This window comes from Dermochelys coriacea, chromosome 1 (genome assembly GCF_009764565.3).
Source record: "Dermochelys coriacea isolate rDerCor1 chromosome 1, rDerCor1.pri.v4, whole genome shotgun sequence".
Taxonomy (NCBI): Eukaryota; Metazoa; Chordata; order Testudines; family Dermochelyidae; genus Dermochelys; species Dermochelys coriacea.
Window position 1 is genome coordinate 241,186,417 of NC_050068.2, and position 19,488 is coordinate 241,205,904.

At 47.3% G+C, this 19,488-nt stretch overlaps 1 protein-coding gene across 3 annotated transcripts; it reads left to right on the forward strand.

Annotated features, from left to right (window-relative positions):
- The first annotated feature begins 30 nt into the window (after positions 1-30).
- HDHD5 (haloacid dehalogenase like hydrolase domain containing 5) lies at positions 31-18,615 on the forward strand. Of its 3 annotated transcripts, none has more exons than XM_038398206.2 (8): positions 31-182; positions 7,012-7,215; positions 8,535-8,647; positions 10,584-10,677; positions 11,303-11,336; positions 11,537-11,711; positions 12,699-12,887; positions 13,540-18,615. In XM_038398206.2, the coding sequence occupies exons 1-8, from the start codon at positions 171-173 to the stop codon at positions 13,913-13,915; spliced, it is 1,197 nt and encodes a 398-aa protein (XP_038254134.1). In that variant the 5' UTR covers positions 31-170; the 3' UTR covers positions 13,916-18,615. The 3 variants fall into 3 exon arrangements, with proteins under 3 accessions (XP_038254134.1, XP_038254125.1, XP_038254118.1); XM_038398197.2 differs by lacking the exon at positions 31-182 and adding an exon at positions 3,174-3,601 and having other exon boundaries at positions 13,585-18,615; XM_038398190.2 differs by lacking the exon at positions 31-182 and adding an exon at positions 3,217-3,601.
- The last annotated feature ends 873 nt before the right edge of the window (positions 18,616-19,488 follow it).

A 19,488-nucleotide genomic window follows, 5' to 3' on the forward strand; every position in this document is an offset into this window, starting at 1 on the left:
ATAATGCTATTGAGATGCGGCCCAATCAGCAACCACCACTCAGCCTGTCTCAATACATGAACAAACCTTTCTTGCCTTGGTCACTGTATTAGTTTCTCACTGCTAGGAAAAGACCAGTTCTTTGAACAGAACCTCATAGTCATGTGAACAAGCAGCAAACAAATCCTGTGATGTCTAATCAGGTAATTCTTCTTTCTTTTTTTTAAAGAATTTTGTGTTTTCAGGGATTACAGGTGCAATACTGACAAGAGGGTCAAGTATCTTCTGTCTATTAAGACAATGGGTGGGGCCCTCACCTCTTCTAGCTGGTCACTAGTTTTGGTAGTACCCTCCCCATTGGTCATTACAGTATATGAAATACCTTTTAGTATATTTTTCTTTCCCTTTGACTTGCCCATCACTAGATGAGCATGATGCAGGCTGAGCAGCTATGCAGGGCTGTGCGGAAGAGGAGAGGCAGAAGGCAGCTGGCTGTCCTACCACTGGTAGGGACTCATGTCAGTAGAGCCAGTGTGTGGGAGGAGGCAATCAGGCTGTAAATGCTGGCTCTTGTGAGGCTGATGCTAGAAGGCTAACAGGGCATGATGGTCACAGGTGAAAGGATCTACAAGTGGGTATTACTATGCCTACTGCTTCTGTTATAAGACAATCACTTGGGTTGTAGACCATACATAGCCCCAAAAATAGGGGTCCAAGCAACTGGTTCCTTTGTCTGTTGTTAAAGCCAGCCCTGGAAAGAGAAATCTGGGTTTAAACACTGGTGCTGAGAGTGAAGAAGGGGAAATGGGATCAGTACGCTGGTGGCAATGTGGTGATGGGTGGAGCATGAAGAGAAAGGTCTGGTGCTCCAGTGGGGTGGTGGAAGTGAGAGGACTCTGAAAGTAGCGGTGATGGGGTACTGTGGAGTGGGAGCTTGAATTTGGCAGCTGTATTGTGTGGGGAAGGAGGATAGAGGGCCAAAGTCACCCTACAGGAAAAAAACCCCTCTCATTAGAGTTATGCTACCCTGTGAAGGGGAACTGATCCAGAAGGAATTTAGTGCAGAGATGAGAGAATCAAGGTATGGCAGTTCCTGGTGCTGGAATTATCAGGATTCAGCAGCCAACGGATGGAGTGTGTTGAGGGGCAGATGTATGTTTGGCAGCCATGTTGTAGTAAATTATTGTGAATGGCATGCAAACTTCAGCCTGTTGGATAACCTTATTCATAACAATAGGTAAAGTCTCCTTTCCCACCTTTACAGGAACATTTGCTGTAACTGGCTGGAGGGCAAACATTATTTGTGGGAGCCTGTCCAAATGCAAAAAGAAAAAGGAGTACTTGTGGCACCTTATAGACTAACAAAATTATTTGAGGATAAGCTTTCGTGAGCTACAGCTCACTTCATCGAGCTGTAGCTCATGAAAGCTTATGCTCAAATAATTTTGTTAGTCTCTAAGATGCCACAAGTACTCCTTTTTCTTTTTTGCGAATACAGACTAACACGGCTGCTACTCTGAAACCTGTCCAAATGCAATAACTCTGTAGTGAGCAATGCTTCTCCTCTCCACCCCCCATCACAGCCCCAACCCCCATTGCACAAAAGGCTGATCTCTGCATTAGTCATATGGAGTAATGAACATAAAGACATCTGCCCCTAGAACATGGTTCCAGCACCCGCCCTTCTGTGCTGAACATAAGGCCCTAGTTCACTTCAGCATTTAGAAGCTTCAAGAAAGTGTTACCCAATACTAGCCACTTTCACTGACCTGATTCCTGGGTCTAGAATATATGTACCCAATCAAATGTGTCTTTAACAAAATGGAAAATATTAATATATCTTGGGAGGAAATGGCCCTTTCAACTTGGGTTACTGAACCTGTGATTTTATCGGGGACCATATCTGTCTCCAATAGAAAATTAAAGATTCTAAGGCCATCCTCTTGGCTGCCTTGAAAAACTGACAGCAAGAAAATTTCAACTTTTGTTATAAACTATTAAAAATATATCCCCGTCTTAAAAGTAAGCACTTTGGGCTTCTTTCCGCTACCCCTTCCACAGAGGTGGCCTTTAGCTAAGCTCACTTATATGAATTTAACACCAGTATGTTCTGGTGACTTGCGGTGGGGATGGACTTAGCGGGTGGGCATTTTCTGTTTTACTGTTGTTTATTGAGTGCCAACAGTATGCTAATTTCTCTAACTGTGATCTCCAACTTCTATTGCCTTATTAATGCATCAGTGGTTGTATTCTTGTGGTACAAAGTGACACCTGCTGGCCAGTTAAAATAACATTGTGTTTGAATTCCTGGCACGAATGAAATGCAGGGGGATCTCTGCAGGTGGTGGGAGACATCTGGTGTGGGGTATCAGAACTCCTAACTGGCCTGCCCTCAGACCGCGGAGTACAACGGGTCCCAAAACAAGCAGTGTTCTCATCCCGCTTTTTACCATGGATGTGCCGGGATCTGCAAAGCAACTTTTTATACTAGATTTTCAAAATTATCATGGAAAAATTACCAGCCCGGACACAAACTTTACCTGCTGCCCTTTTGCCATGGGCATGGTGATGAGAATGAAAGTATTCACTAGGCGAGGGTGGCACATTTTGTTGCCTCTGTCGGCTGAGCTGATTGCACGTACCTGCGGTTACTTGCAGTATTCCCCACAAGCTCCCTGGGTGCATCCTCCTACCCCAGGGACTCCCTGCAACCCCCACTTCTTCCACAGGCTCTGTGTGCCCCCCACCTCCCTTCCCGCCCTGCCATGGGCTCTGTGTGCCCCCCGCTCCTCGGACTAGGCTCTCCCATTCTCCGCACCATCTGCGGTTCTGTGTGCGCCCCAATGCCGGGCGCACCCCCTCCCCCCCTTATCTCGGCCAACAATGGTGACAAGGCTGCTCGGGGCGCCCCGACCACCGACGGCCAGCCCGGGTAGACCAGCCCATGCTGCCCTCTGACGCCATGAGGCTGTGGACACGTCACCTCACCGCGCTGTGACGTAAAAAGGGGTTGGGGCGCTTTAGCCTCTGCAGGGCTCGCAGCCGCCACCAGGGCGCAGGCGCGAGAGCTAGCAGGGGGCAGCAGCGGGCGCGCGCCCCGCGCAGCCAGGCTAATGACTTCTGCAGCGGGCTCGAGCGCCGGCTTGAGGGGAAGCCCTTGTACAAAAACGACAGTATCCATCATGCCCCGGGACGGAAACCCCCTTTTCCGCCCGCGCTGAGCGGGAGCTTTGCATTCTGGGAGATGGAGTCCTGGAGCGTCCATGCCGGCCGCCGCCTGGCCGGAGGTGGAAATACCATGATGCCTTGCGCCCGGAGCCATGGAACCAACGCCGCCTTCTGTGAGGCATGCTGGGAGCTGTAGTTTCCCCCCCCCACCCCCCGCGAGGGAGTCTGACTCCCTGATTGGGGCCCCCCCGTTCTTATCTTCTGATTCGCGGGCGGGGGGGGGACGAGGAAGGGCTGCTCGCGGCGGCGGCGGCGGCGGCAGCGGGGGATGGGTCTGGGCTGCCTGCGCAGCGCGAGCAACGCTGCTGTGAGGCGATGGCGGCGCGGGGGCCCTTGGGCGCCGCCCCCGAGCACCCGAAGGGGCCTGGGCGGGGTGGCCCCCGGGGTGACTGAGGTAAGAGCCCCGCTGGGGGTTGCAGCGAGCGGGGGGGGGCGGATACGGATCGTGCTGGCTCTGGCTGGTACGAGGCACGAGCTCGGCTGGCTTCGCTGTTTGGTGGGGCTCGGCCCGTGGGGGAGGCCAAGGGGGTGAAACCCCAGGGATGCGGTGGGGGGGGGGGGTCCTAGTGGCCTGCGCAGGGAGTGGGCCTCCTCGGCTGACTTCCTGACCGTGCCCCACACTCCCCAGGTCTGCGCCTCGGCTTCTCTAGCTGTGTCACAGGGGCCTCCGAAACCTCCCCCGCTGGGGCACGTTTGTGAAGAGCTTTAAAGTGTGACTGGCTTCCCACACCCTGGTACAGTCTTTCCTGGGAAGCCACCAGAAGCTCCAGTTATGGCAACGGGTAGGAGTAGAGCGCCAGATTTTTTTTTTTTTTTTCTCTCCTGGTCCTGGGACAAGCGGAAATAGCTCATCGGTTTATTTGTATTTTTAAAATCGTCACACGAGGCTCCTCTGATGGTTGACTAAAAAATACACTAGATGAATATGTCCACAAAAACAGAAGAGTGGCCAGACCAAAGGTCCATTTAGCCCAGTATCCTGTCTTCTGACAGTGGCCAATGCCAGGTGCCCCAGAGGGAACGAACAGGTAATCATCAAGTCAGGGGTTGACAACCTTTCAGAAGCGGTGTGCCGAGTCTTCATTTATTCCCTTTAATTTAAGGTTTCGCGTGCCAGTAACACATTTTAACGTGTTTCAGAAGGTCTCTCTCTATAAGTCTGTATATTATTATAGCTAAACTATTCTGGTATGTAAAGCAAACAAGGTTTTCAAAATGTTTAAGAGGCTTCATTTAAAATTAAATTAAAATGCTGATCTTATGCTGCTGGCCTGCTCAGCCTGGGGTTCCCTTCAGCTCAGCCGGCAGCAGGCTGAGCGGGGCCGGCGGCCGGGACCCCAGACCGGCAGTGGGTTGAGCGGGGCCGGCGGCCGGGACCCCAGACCGGCAGTGGGTTGAGCAGCTCAGCCTGCTGCTGCTCTGGGGTTCTGTCCACCGGCTCCTGCCAGGCAGGGTCCCAGCTGCCAGCCCCGCTCCGCCCGCTGCCAGTCTAGGATCCCGGCCCTGCCCACATAGAGTGGGTGCCTACCTTCTCCCTGGTTCTAGCCCATTCTCTTCCTCTCTCTCTGCACTGAGCTGAGGGTGGGAGTGCGCTGAGCACAGGGCTGGGGGTGAAGGAGCAGGTTGGGGTGCAGGATCTGGCCAGGAGCTAGAATGAGGAAGGGGGCTCAGTGTTGGGGCAGGAGTTTTGGGTGTGGAGTGCTTACCTGGGCAGCTCCCATTTGGTGCGAGGAGTGCAGGTAGGAATGGGGGTGGTGGTGCAGGAGCTCCCATGTGGTGCTCAGGGTGGGGGTGAGACTGTGAGGGGTGCAAGAGTCAGGGTCATGGGGGGGGTGCAGGGATCAGGGCTGGGGGTGTGTACTAAGGTCGTGGGGGTGCTCCCAACCCCCTGCCCAGAGCAGCTCATGGCAGGGGGCTGGAGGGGATATGCCCTGATTCCACCCCCCTTCCCCAAGGCTTGGAGCGCTCTACGGGTCTGCCTCCCCCCCTCCCTCACAAGGGTCATCAGCTGATCAGTGGCAGGGAGGGAGAGGAGGAGGGGCAGGAACCCAGCATGCTGGGAAAGAGGCGGGGTAAGGGGGACCTTGCCCGCCCTGCAGCAGCAGCAGCCGCCACCGGCAGGACCAAGCTTCTTCATCCTGACCCTGCTGGGGGTGGGGGGGGAGGATTTTCAATGGTGCGTCGCTGCCTGCTTGGGTCCCAGCCTGGGTTCGGCAGCAGGCTGAGCGGGGCCGGCAGCTGACATTAAAAATCTGCTTGCGTGCTATCTTTGGCACACGTGACATAGGTTGCCGACCCCCTGCATCAAGTGATCCATCCTGTCGCCCATTTCCAGCTTCTGGCAAACAGAGGGTAGGGACACCATCCCTGCCCAGCCTGGCTAATAGCCATTGATGGACCTATCCTCCATGAACTTCTTTTTTGAACCCTGTTATGGTCTTGGCCTTCACAACATCTTCTGGCAAAGAGTTCCACAGGTTGACTGAGCATTTGTGTGAAGAAATATTTCCTTTTGTTTGTTTGAGTCGTAGCTTGTGCCAGGAGGAGAGGGAGGCAGGTCACAAGTCATGGGGGGGCAGTGGCTCCTGTCCTGATCCTGTTTTGTAGAGCAGAATTCTAACAGGGATGCTGGAACGTGTTCACACACTGTCTGCCCCTTAAGGAACATATAGATGTTAATGAAGGGCACTCTTTAAAATGCCTCTCAGTGCTCTGCTGTGGTTGCTGGGCTGTTCTAATGCAATCTGATGGCTGCTTCTATGCAGGCCCTAGTGCAACCTGAACTGTGCACAAAATAGTGGATGGGCACTGGTGCCACTGTCATGTGTCATGTATTCAGACACATTAACAGCTGAGAACTGTCCATAGAACTGGTCTGAAGGTAACTGTAGCTCGCTCTGCTTTTATTTTCTCACCTTTCTGACCGAATCAATGCCCCACTGACAGAACTTATGCTGGATTGCAGGAAGCCCCAAATAGCCACCTACTTTGCATGTTCCTAAAGCTGGTTCTGGGCAAGATGCTCTGGGAGAGGGGAAGCCAGACTCCTGGGTAGTCAACTGGATATTGGGTGAACATGGCAGCTTGTTTTCTGAAGGAGCTTTTGATCTGGGACTGGCAAGTATAATGTAGTCATGCTTCTGGACCATCTCATCTCTATTCTCCTTGATTTCTATAAGAGCAGAGCATGGTGCAATCCAAATCAGTTTGCATCACTCTACCATAATAAAGAAAAGCCAGCGATGGGTTGGAACCACGGAGATGGGATCTATTCACTTAGCCCCAGTTGGGAGATATGCACCTGGTGGTGTTGGGGTGCAGACTCATTTCTGTTAATAACACATATGACTCTCTTATATAGGCTTCTCATCCACAGATCTCAAAGTGCTCACAAAGGTAAGTATCATTAGCCCTATTTGACAAATATGGAAGTTGAGGCACAGAGGTCAGATGATGGCCAGCCTCACACAGTAGATCAGTGGCAGAGTCAGGAACGAAGCCAGGACTCCTGACTTCCAGAAACTGGACTACGTTGCCTCCCTTTAATTACACGCTGCATTTTCTTTCTTAAGGGAGGAGAGGGGTAGCCTGTTCTGGCATGTGGTGAGATTGGATGAGTGTTATTGCATGGGATAGGTTGGGAATAATACTCCTTCTTAGCCTTTTTTTTTTTTTTTTCCCCCATCAGTGGATTTTTTTTAGGAGCAGCTGCTCACTTTATTTAAACAAAACAAAACAAAAACCTTTGTTCTCTCTCTTTTCCCCAGTGCTGTGGTAATTGCTATAAATTTGTTTATGTTGCAGAGTCCTCCGACCTTTGGGTTCCTGTTTGACATTGATGGAGTGCTTGTTCGGGGCCGCTATGTGATTCCTGCTGCCCAGAAGGCCTTCCGGAAACTGATAGACTCTAATGGACAGCTCCGGGTGCCAGTAGTCTTCGTGACAAATGCTGGGAATTGCTTACAGCATGTCAAGGCCCAGGAACTCTCCGATGCTCTGGGATTGGAGGTAACAAGAGAATCAACCTCCTCTGTCCTGGGGCATTGGGTGGAGGCCTTGGGTTTTAAATTGAAGTTACACAGGTAAAAAGATGCTGAGTACATGTGCGGGAGACTCTTCATTTGGACAGGGGAAATCCTGTGTCCCCCTAGCAGGAGCTCAGTGAGAATCCATTGTCATCAGTCATTCACTTTATATAACTTTCTTCAGCACTATAGGATTGGAAAACCAAAGCTAAAAGAAGAACCCAAGTTTAGTCAAAATTAGAAACTAAGCGTTTAAATAGCAACAGAGCCAGTTAGAGGAGAGATGAGTTCTTGTGCAAAATGCAGCTGGTCACTTGAAATTGGTCTGAGATCACATTTCATACGCTCTGGCAAACAGCCATCAGCTGGGGACAATGTGCTGACTAGTTGTCAAGAGACTTAGTGTCCCAACTTCTCTTCCCTGAGCTGGCCAGTCACCTATCCCAGTGTCTGTAACTGAAAATACCATGTCAGAGCTGGAGGAAGGAGATATTACACTGCTACAAAACAAGTCCAAATGGTATGTAGCTGCACAGCTGATCTCAGCACTGCCCTGCTGCCAGCTCTGTCCTTACCATTGAGCTAATTCATCCACATGTTTCTTGTATAGGAGTAGCAGGTAAGATCCAGTGGAGCAAGGTAGCCAGGCATACTCTCCAACTTAGAATTCTGGGGCAATCGAATCAGCCCATTGAGTCCAAAGATTTAAAGCTGTTCAGTCCAGACTAGTTCTCAAAGCTGTGTTTTAATTCACCAGGCTCAGAAGGATAGTGGCTGAATATTTAGACTAAGCGCCTCTGGGCAGGCCCTATGTGTTCAGTCCCTACACTGCCAAGTAACCCAATGTTTCTATCTAAATGATGATGGTCCCTAATTCATTAGACATCTGGGGCTGGTAAGAAGGCCATCAAAAGATGTTGCTGGATTGATTCTAGCCCACGATATTCAGTGGGATGGAACATGTGGTGGCCTTGCTCTCAGAGGTCTAGCTCCACTTCAGAATCTGCTCCTAGTGCCATGGTGAATAGCATACAGTAGAGAAGAGAGTATTATCTGTATGCATGTTGGTTTGGGTGGTAATTGTGGATGCAGAGTTCTTCTCTGTGTTGGCTTAACCAGCTGGAACTTGGCCTGTGGCTGTGGGTTTCCCTGGTCGTCCACCTCAGTGTGGGCTGGTGTTTTCATTTCCACCCCCCTCCCTACAAATGAAATGAGGGGAAAGTGGGTAACAGCTGAATGCTGTGTGGGGAATGGAAAGAGCTTCCATCCTGCTGACCCTGTGGTCTCTTCTTCCTCCTGCAGGTGTCTCCAGAACAAGTGATCCTCTCCCACAGCCCCCTGCGTCTCTTCCGTCAGTTTCATGAGAAGTGTATGCTGGTGTCTGGGCAGGGTCCGGTGGAGGAGAATGCCAGGAAGTATCCTTTGCAGTTCTGAAGCTGTGGACCCTGTTTGTCCCATCAGAGCTTCACAACTGTGCTGTGCTGGCTATGCCTGGGGAGCAGTAATATCTGGATACATACTGGGATACTCATGTGGCCATCCTGCGGGAGGTGGGGGAGCGGAAAAAAGTCTTTTGATTTATTCTGAGCATCTTGTGGGGAGGGGACACTTTGGACTATGTTGCAGCCTGTCTTCTGGATTCACCCTTGTGGTCTGTTTTGCTTCTTGCATTGACTGGGTTAGTTACAGCCCATGCTTCGTGCCTCCCTTTCACTGTGATTGGTGCAAGGCTCCTAGCTTCTGTAATCTTTTATAATGCAGTCCATGCCAGGCAGCAGTCAGGCATATGATAAGCAGGTGCTGTGCAATCTTTTCTTATGCAATTTTGTCAGTGTACTCTTCTCCTCTCTCCCAGGCTCCCCCAACTCTGCTGAATTGTGTGATGTCTAACGCCCTCTGCTGCTCCAAATCTAGAACCCACCCACAAAAGCTTTGCCAAAATATATCTGTTCTATTCTGACCAATAGCTACCAGTGCTGTTTAACAGGTCAGAGAATTTCCCTGTGTTATGCAGGGTCATACTAGATGATCATAATGGTTGCTGGTCTTAAAATCTATGAATCTATTCCACCTCTGCTGCACCTGTCTAGTTACCAGAGACTATTGATGGGTAAGCTTCTTTCATAGATCCCAAGGTCAGAATGGATCATTGTGATATAGCCCAAGGGCAGGCAAACTTTTTGGCATGAGGGCCACATCAGATTTCAGAAATTGTATGGCTGTGCCTCCCCAAACAGCCAGGCATTGCCCAACCCTCCCTGTTTCCTGACTGCCCCCTCCCCCCCAGGACCCCTGCTTCATCCAACCACCCCTTCTCCCTGACCACCCCTGCCTCTGACTCCTGCCCGGGACCCCTACCCCCATTCAACCCAACTGTTCCCTGCCCTCTGACCAGCCCAACCCCATCCAAACCTCCCCCCCTCCCCCAACCGCGCTGCCTGGAGCACGGTGGCTGGCAGCGCAACAGCCGCGCCGACCGGCTGGAGCCAGCCACACCACTGCGCAGCACAGAGCACCGGGTCAGGCCGGGCTGTGCAGCTGCGCTGCCCCAGGAGCTCACGGCCCCGTCGCCCAGAGCATTGCGCCAGCTGCACAGTGAGCTGAGGCTGTGAGGAAGGGGGAACAGCAGGGGAAGGGCCGGGGGCGAGCCTCCTGGGCCAGAAGCTCAGGAGCTGGGCAGGATGGTCCTGCAGGCTGGATGTGGCCCGCGGGCCGTAGTTTGCCCACCTCTGATCTAGCCTGACCTGTATAACACAGGCCATGGAACTTCCCCAAAATAATTCTTAGAACATTTTTTTTTAAAGCAAAAGATCCAATCTTGATTTAAAAATTGTCAGTGATGGAGACTCCTCCATGTGATCTCTTGCACAAGTTTATCCACAGGCTTTTTCTTTTTAACCTTTAGACCTACTAGGCCACATTGTGTTGATGTAGGGACATGCAATTCCACTGAAGTCAGTGAATTTGCACCCACTTACCAGGTCTGAATCTGCAACCCTCCTATTCTAGTGTTTCAGTCCTGCTGTGCTCTTGAGACTTCCGAAGTTGCCGTGAATGGATTTGTTCTGAATTGTCATCTCTGGTGCTGTGGGATGGTCTTCCAGTAATGTCCTGAATCAATATTGGACTTCAAGCAGACTCTGTAGGGGAAGGAAATCACCCAGCTTTTATAGGGTAATGGGATTTCCAACTTTGGGGTGAGCTATTCAAAATCATCTACATGACTTCGGAGCAGAAGTCCTATTGAAAGTGACTGAGACTTGTGCTTCTAAATCCCTTATGGGCAGATTTACAAAAGCACCTAATCTATAAAGAGCAGGTTCTATTTCCTTCCTTGACTGTCTGAAATAGTGTGGGGTTCCGGAATGTGGTTACCATACAGGATGTGAGGAAGGCATTTCCCCTGCTGGACATGGTTGATCAAAGCCGTAGACCAAAGGAGCTGGTAAATATCAACCTATCTGTGAGACTGGGTGACCTGGGATTATAGCATTTGTATGTTATGGCCTTTGAAAGAATAGCTGCGAGATCATCTATAACTAGCCCTTCATTCATCTTCGCCATTCATTAGAGTGACTCTTGCTGGGGGAGGTTGGGATTGTTACTGAGCTCCCTGGAGGTCTGCATTCTCACACAGCTCTCTGCAATGGCCTCTGCTGAAAGAGGCTAGAGCTGCAGTAGCTTTGACATACCCACTTCCCCGCAGTATTTCTTCACTATTCCCTAGTGTTTACAACCAAGATTCATTTTTTTTTTTTTCAAGAATGATTAGTGATGTGTTTTTTGTTTTTTGTTTTGTTTTTTTTTGGTGGGGTGGATGTGGGGTGACCAATGCAAGACTTCTTAAAGGGGCCTGACTTTCAGCAAGTATTAAGCACCCATCTGAAAAATCAGACCTTTGAAGGCTTCTAAATGTGGGCTTCCAAAATGAGTAGTCATTCCGGAAATTCTTGGTTCTCATCTTTACTAACACATTATGTCAATACCAAATGTGTTTAGTTTTGTATTATTAACCAAGCCTTGGTTTTTTTTTTTTTTTTTTTTTTTTTTTTTTTTTTTTTTTTTGGCAGCCTCCTCTGACCACTGACTTCCCTACCATAGAAGGTAAGTGCTATGCTTTCTCCATGTGTATACTATTATCCTGCTTGCTGTTTAGTGACAGGACACCTGACGGAATGACTGATACAGATGCTGTAGTACACGCTGTTTATCTGGCCCCTTCCAGAAGAAGTATATTGTAGTTGAGCGAGTGCTTTTTATTTTATTTGTTGAATGGGTGGCTGTTCTGAACTTAAATGTTTCAGGGGTAATTCTGTTTGGGGAGCCGGTCCGGTGGGAGACGAGCCTGCAGCTGATTATTGATGTCCTCTTGAGCAACGGGAACCCTGGGGCAGAGCTGGCAGCAGTGCCATATCCCCATATACCTGTCCTTGCCTGCAACATGGATCTTTTGTGGATGGCAGAAGCCAAGATGCCAAGGTGAAAAACATATTTGTTAAGGTCACTTTTAGCCTAGTTTATTTAGCTACCCTGTTGATGACCTCTGCTTGAGACCTAATCTACATCATCTCTGTAATGTGGCTAGGAGACCTTTTAGTGGGGTTACAGTATATACTTGTTTCTCTAATGTTGTCTGAAAGGGTGGCACTATTTGGAGAGACCTTGAAGTTACATTGGGAACTTGGCCCAATTTTGAAAATATTGGTCCTTTTTAAATTTAGGTGCCTAAGTCCGAGTAGATACTCGGGTACTGCTAAACCCAACAACCTTCATACTTGGCAACGATGGCTTTCTGCGTCATTTCTGTGATTACGGTGACGTCACGGTTCTGAAGATCAACCCTTTTTGGATTGTTGAGACAACAGAAAAATGTGCACTTTTTATTTAAAAGCCTCTTCTCTTCTTTCCTTTTTGCATAAACTGGGCCAGCTGGTTGAATTCAGTTCACACCTTTCCAAAAGATCCACCACCCTGGAGTCAAGCCTAAGCACCAGACATCTCATCCCAAGTGGAAAATTTAAAAATAATAAAAAAAAAAAAAAAAAAAAAAAGCAGAACTTGGCCCAGTATGCAACTTGGATACATGTCTGCAGCTGCTGGTGTCTCTATGCCTTTCATATGTCTGAGGGTAGATTTTTATTCCAATGCTAGTAGTTAGTAAGATGGTCTCAAACAATGAGGAATGCATGAGAATCGACATGTCATGCACACTTTTTGGAGGGGTTTCTGTATTGGGGGTGGGTAGGTTCTCTGCAAGTTTAATATCCAAGTAAATTAAAAAGAAGGGGTGTGTCAGAGGTGGAAGGTTAAGGGAATGGCAAGGTGGGGACTTCAAGTTGTTTGCTTGTAGGTGTGGATCAGGGTTTCATCTATCTTGGGAGATGATCATAGCTGTAAGATGGATAATTGCTTCTGTGCAAATGCCAAAAGGCCAGGGGGCACTGTTGACACTTTTTTCTGGGGCAGATTTGGCCATGGCACCTTTCTTGTCTGCTTGGAGAACATCTACAAAAAAGTGACTGGCAGGGAGCTGAAGTATGAGGCCCTGATCGGCAAACCCAGCATTGTCACTTACCAATACGCGGAGTATCTGATCAAACAGCAGGTGGAAAGACGAGGGTGGCCATCTTCCATCTGCAGGCTCTATGCTGTTGGGTAAGATACCTCTTCCTGTGTGGTTTCCTTAGGGGCCTTCAGCCCTGTTTTTTGTAGCTGAGTTTTATGAGGAATTACTTTAATAAAAAAAAAAAAAACCCAAAACAAAACAAAAAAACCTCCTGAGGCATTTCTGGAGCTTCCTATTCTAAATGCTGATCTGAACTGCATTAGGACAAAAGGTCACTAATCCATGGCTCCCTGCATCTCCATAGTCATGGAATAGTCAGCCTGCTTGAGTCACTGCTGCAGGATGTGATTGAGATACATAGCATACCTCTGGAATTTCAAATCCATGTAATAGCATCAGCCAGCCAGTAACTGCATTTTAAAGCCATTTCAGACAAGGCCCATCAAACATTCTTTGGGGGTGGAGGGGGGAACATCTTCCTTGTAACCAGCATTGTGCAAAGGGCTGGACTCAGGGCTGTTACCATGTTCCTCTCAAGCATCTGGCACTGGCTGCTGCTAGAGTTGGTGTGTTGGATTAAACAGGCCACTGATCTGACCTGCCCAATTCTATGTAAGTACCTGACTCTAGCTCATTCTTTGCCTCCCCCACCCACCTTTATGCTGGACCAATCCCAGCCTGCCTATGCTCAAGTCAAACTTGTGAAGTAACTGATTTCCCTCATCTGATGGCCATGCACAGGGATAATCCAATGTCTGACATCTATGGTGCAAACTTCTACAACAGCTACCTCAAAGCTGCGGGTCAGGCCCGTGCCCAGGCTGAGGTGAAGAGGAGTATGGGGATGGCGGATCCCCGGAGTGAGGGCCATTCAGAGCTGAGGAAGGATTGGTACGTCTCGTTGGAGAGTTGCAAGTCAATTCTGGTCTGCACTGGGGTCTACAATCACCACGGAGATGTGCCTACTGACCCACAGGAGAGCGTGATGGAGACTGTGTTTCATGGGCACCGAGACTTCCGCTTTGACCCCAGCCTAGTGGAGGCATCTTATGTGGTGGAGGATGTGAATGAAGCTGTGGAGCTTGTCTTTAAGAAGGAGAATTGGAGCCGGGAGTGAAATGGGAGTGGCAAAATCTAGTCATCAGGGTTCAGGAGGGGAGGGGGGGCTTGGGATCTCCAAGCCTAACTTGTCCTAAAGTTGGGGGGCGGGGGGGAGGGAATTCCCAGTGCATTGTGGGGCCTGATGTTAAACATCCCTTGTCTTAATATCAGTTGGTCAGTCTATTGTTACTAGCAGGGTATCAATCTTAATCTGGCCAGGTCCATGTTTACACACTGCTGTTGCTCCTGTGCATTAAACTGTAATGGGGACAGGATGGTATAGATCATCCTTGTCACCTCTGCCCCCATGTTTTTGTGAAGCTCTGGTCAACTAGTGTCCTTTCCTCTTTCAAACCCCCTCAGTGCTTGAGAGGCTTATCCCTGTTACACAGGGGCGGGGGAGGTGGAGGGAAGCATCATAGACCCCATACATCAGTTCTGTCCTATACATCCTACTTAAAGGTTTGTAAGTGGAGCCTGGCCTCTGTACTGACCCTCTGCCTGGGGTGAAATTGATAATGAAGGGTTAATATCTCTTCCAAATGTGCTTTGATGCCCTCGCCTGCTAACTACCCCATTTGTCTGGGGATTGAGAGTGCACATAGTGTTGTCTTGATATAGCACCTGTGTTCTCACTGGCCTTGTGCTGGATCAGAAACTTTGCCTCTTGCATCCTCACCTCTGTTTCATGGCTCCCTAGCACCATAAGCTGAAGTAGTTTAGCTCATAGGAAAGCCTAGGCAGCCATAGCAACTTGATGCAGTGCCAAAAGTGGAATTAAAATCATCTTGTAACTTAAACACATTCTCACATTCGCCAACAGCCCACTCCCGCTTCCTAAGGGGGAGCACGAGCAGCCTTGCTCCAAAGATACCTAGGAATTAACCTGGGATTATAAACTACCAGAGGCAAGGAAGCAGCATTTTGCAGCAGCACTAAGTTATGAAGCCCTAATAGGGTCAGTGGGGGTACCAAAATGGACTCTTGCACCATCCATAAGAGTGATGAAACCTCCCCTACTGTGCCCCCTCCTCCGTTGGTGATGCTTCTGGGAAGGGTCCCTGGGAACTAGGCCAGTAACTCAAGCCTGCCCTGCATTGCTGGATGCTGTGATAGGTCACCCATTTACTTTATTCTCTTAGGTAGAGCTGTTAAATTGCCCTTTGGGAGAGGAGCCATAAACATCAGCCAAACCTAGGGCCTCTGACCATTTCTAGTTTTGGTCTCTGGGCTTTTTAAATGCAGAAGTTTTTTTCCTAGATGTAGTTTGCTCCTCAGGGATGCCTGTAAACTCTAATTCTCTGTCCCTTTCCTTCCTCTCCCCAAATTGCAGTGAAGTGCTCTCTAAAGTAGTCACTGCTACTCCTGGATTGGCTAGCAGCTTAATGCTGCTGCAGCAGTGCCCAACCCTGCTTTAACTTTGCTTCCAGTTTCTTAGCCCTTGTTATTAGGGGAGAGTTTGAGACCTGTCTGATCATTAAAAATCCTTAAGAATATCTCTGAAAATTTCCCAAGATGAAACTCAATCTGAATACTTAGTCCTGCCATGAGTGCAGGGGACTAGACTAGATGACCTTCTAGTCCTATGATTTTATTGATGATGTCAGCTCAGAAACAAGTTAATTTTAATCTTTGAAAAAATTCATGTGATCCACCCTGGCACCACCACAAATGATTCTTGATATCAAGTGGAGAGGCCTGACTTAATGTCTCTAGTTTTTGTGCACTTCTGTTGATATCACTGGAGTTACTGACTAACTAAGTAAAGTTAGAAATGGTTACAAGAAAAAATAAAGATCACCTTGAACCAACTCTGGTTCATTAAATCCTTTCAATACACTCCCACCAAACTCAGGCCAGGATCTGGTCCCAGAAATCCAATGGCTGTATCTTTTGTTGTCTTAAGTGATGAGAGAGATGGATATGTTACCCCAAAATCAGACCTAAAGCACTGCTATAATGGCCTGTCTGTATCAATAAATAGTCAGTTTTGTCTGGTTTAGTAGGTAACAGGAGATAGCCCAGAAATTGCCAGGATTTTACCAGAAGGCTTCCACTCAACCTGTGAGGAACTCCCCAGAACAGACAGTTAACCCTTGGGAGGACACAGATACAGCCTTCTGCTTGCAGGATTGAAGCAGTCATTCTTCAAAAACAAAAATAATCTTTATTTTAATGTAATATTTCCTAATACAATAGCTCTAAACAGATAATGAAAACACAGCAGATCTAAAATATAGATCAAAGAAATAAACCACCCCGTTTAACAAAAACATAAAATTCTATTAGCACAGATGCATCTTGAAGTACCCAAAATTGCAATATCCTGCAAATGGAAAACATCTCTAAGTGGTTCTGTTCTATTTGTGATAGCCAGTCACATATACAATGCTGACCATGAGTTCTTAAACATTAAGGTATATATATATATATATATATATATATATATATACACACACACACACTACCTTTTCTCTCACAAGACAAGCTAAAGCCTGTCAGCTTAGCTCCCTGCCTCATATACATAAGATCTGTTCTGATTGGTTGTTTCTTTAATCCCTATCATTATCAGCCAATCAGCTTCAAGCTCTTTCTCTGTCAATCAAACTGCACCTATTTGAAGGCCTGTGTTCTGCCTAACCCCTCCTCTCAGGTTTTGGAGTGACCTTTGTATCATCTCAGCCTGCCTGTTTGCTATTGGTTGACCAGACCTCCATTTTGGATTTCTCTGACTGTGACTGCTTACAATGCCATTTTGTTTTCCCTAGCTCTAACCTCTTAAAACCATCTTTGTTAACCATTTACATTCTTATAATTATCAAACAAATTATACCCTTATATGCACCGTAACATTATGTTTCAATGTCACCACTCCAATTTTACTAATTCAAACAAGACCAAATCTCAGTCGCTTCCAACTTCAGCTAATGGTGACAGAAGTAGGATTGGGCTCCTAATATGTAGAAACCTTCAGCTTGTAATAGTCAAGGAGCAGTCTGGGTCTGTTTCCCACTCATTCCACCAAAAGTGACTGTTCTGTTCAGCATCTATGTGCGAAGCCCATGGGTCCTCTGGCAGCTGGCTCCGATTGAGCAAAAGAAGTATTGCTTCAGAATGTTGGGCAATCCTGATGGTTGATTGGCTGAGGTGGTCACATGCATAAACTTGGCATCTTCTATCTGGCCTCCTTATTGAATGCTTAACCTAAACATGAGGGTCATCTTTTCCCCCCTTGTAGTAGTGATCTTGGTTATGCTGTGGAAGCTGGTGGAAGTTCTACTAGAAGTCACTACTGAAGCAATTAAATGACAGAAAACTGGATGCTTCAGAAGACTGACAAAGGGATGCAGAGTCTTTCAGCTCTAGCTGAATGGTTCAAATCAGCCTATGTCAGTGGTTCCCAAACTTTAACAACCCGCGAACCTCTTTCACGAAAATATCAACTTTCACAAAACCCCCTCCTAAAAATGAATATTTCCAGGGATTTTCTCCCTTACCTGAGCATAAATTATAGAAGCAGTGATCCTGGAAATAATTTGGGTTTTTTATGTTATGCTTATTACACACTATTATTATTACATTATTATTGATCATTACAGTATTAATTTTATTACATTAGGAAAACGGCAACACTCTTCCAAGATTTCACTTTTGTTGCTCATATCACTTCAGTTGACCTACATGTTTCATCAAGGAGTACCAGACATGAAACAGCATGAAGGTATTTAAGAAGCCAACTCAAATAAAGAGTTCCTCCCACAAGCGTTTGGGTCTTGAGCAGTCCAGCAAACAACACACGACTACAATAAAGCTTAAACTTGTTCTACTAGTAAGTCATGGTCACGGGGCTCGGGCTGCCGGCCCCCGCGCTCCACAGGGCTCAGGCTGCCGGCGCCTGGGGTCCTCAGGAACAATTCTGTCTACCATTACAGAATTTTTTTGTGAGAACCCCCGCTACATTTTGTGAACCCCCAAGGGTTCACAAACCTCAGTTTGGGAACTGTTGGCCTATCTTGATAGTGACTGCGAGTTGTTAATTGCAGAAGCCTGTTCAATGGCCTTTATTAAATGAGTCTTGTCCTAGTGCACAAGAATATTATCATTAAAAACAACGTCTCTGCTGACAGTAAGCAACCTCTTGTGAGACCGCAACAAAAAAAGCATGAACGTGAAGCCTGAACTTGTCTCCCATCCCTAGAAGCAGGCCTCCAGTGTCTGAGTTGGGGCACATTGGCAAGGCAGTGGAGGAAACTTCCAGAAAGGGCAGCTGTAGTGCATCTGTTACATAGCTAAAGAGAGGACTTTAGTGTTATGACCCTATCTTTCACAAGCAATAAATTAATGTAATAAAACAAAGACTAGTAAGAGAAAAAAAAATCCTGCTTGTTAACTAGAATGGATAAAATGAGATAGCTGGCCTTTTTAACTTTCATTTTTTTGCCTCAGCCTATGCTCAATTCTAAAACACCCGCCAGGGCTGTTATGATCTGTTTTATTCAGAAATAAGTGCACACACTAATTTAAAAAAAGTCTGAAGCATAATCATGGCATTTCACATTTTCATTCAAGGCTATAATCATTTCAGTTTAACTAGGTAACAAATTGCTACATGTATGTACTGTCTATAGCAAAAATGATTGTACCCATGAATTTACAGTACAGAATAAGCACTTGAGTGACATATTTTAGTGTTTGAAATAAATCAATTGAAATGTCTCTGTATTTTATTACTGGCCTGGTGAAAATTGTTATACCTAAGGCTATAGGCTTCCATCCTGCACATTTGAATTGATCAGATAACTGCAGTGTCAAATGTGCATCACAGAATCATTGTTCAATGTTCTCATCCCACGCTTGCTGCATTTTAAATGTGATTCCTCTAATTCAAACTCTCAGAATTCAATGTAGCCTCTTCCATTTTTCTCGCCTCAATTTCTGACAGCCCTTGAGAGACATAATTAGGATCATAGCACCTGGTCTTTACTTTCCGCATGTTTCATTTCATTTCCCAGAAGTAAAACAGCTGGTTTGTTTCTTCTTGAATTTTGCCAGAAACAACTGCTAAAGCCAGGCCCTCCCACTAAAGAGGGATGGGCGAGAGGGGGAGGGCTTTCGGGGCCCTCTGCTTCCTACTTCCCACATAATTGTGAAGCCTGAGCATGGAAATTTTTAGGCAGTTGCAATATCTATTTTATTAAAACCTGCTTGCAGCTGTTGGCTTCCGTTGAGTTTGGTATCAATTTTAATCAGACACCCTAGCCATAATTTGAAATTTGCTGAAAATGGAAGAGATAGGCGTGGAGGTTATTTAAAATTTAGTCTATGTGCTTCATTGCTACTGTTGCTGGCTATTAAAGAACTGTTACCACCTCCATGTGCAGCACCAGGAATTTTGTGATATACTGGATCACCAGGGAAACAGTTAGCTTATTGTATTTCACCCTGCAGAGCTCAAGGATTTGACCACAGACGTATTTTGCTTTTTGAGATTGAGAATGCCATTTCTGTTTTTCCCATGTGTAAGCAGGGGATTTGTCCCACCGTAATAGAGGAATTTCTCTATGTACGCAGTACCCTTGATGAACTGAA

Excerpts from the sequence above, each read along its gene's own strand:
- HDHD5 (XM_038398190.2), top strand. The coding sequence starts at position 3,476 with ATGGGTCTGGGCTGCCTGCGCAGCGCGAGCAACGCTGCTGTGAGGCGA. Across the intron at positions 8,648-10,583 it reads GTGGAGGAGAATGCCAGGAA|TGTGGGGTTCCGGAATGTGG; the intron begins GTATCCTTTGCA and ends TGTCTGAAATAG. Across the intron at positions 10,678-11,302 it reads GCCGTAGACCAAAGGAGCTG|CCTCCTCTGACCACTGACTT; the intron begins GTAAATATCAAC and ends TTTTTTTGGCAG.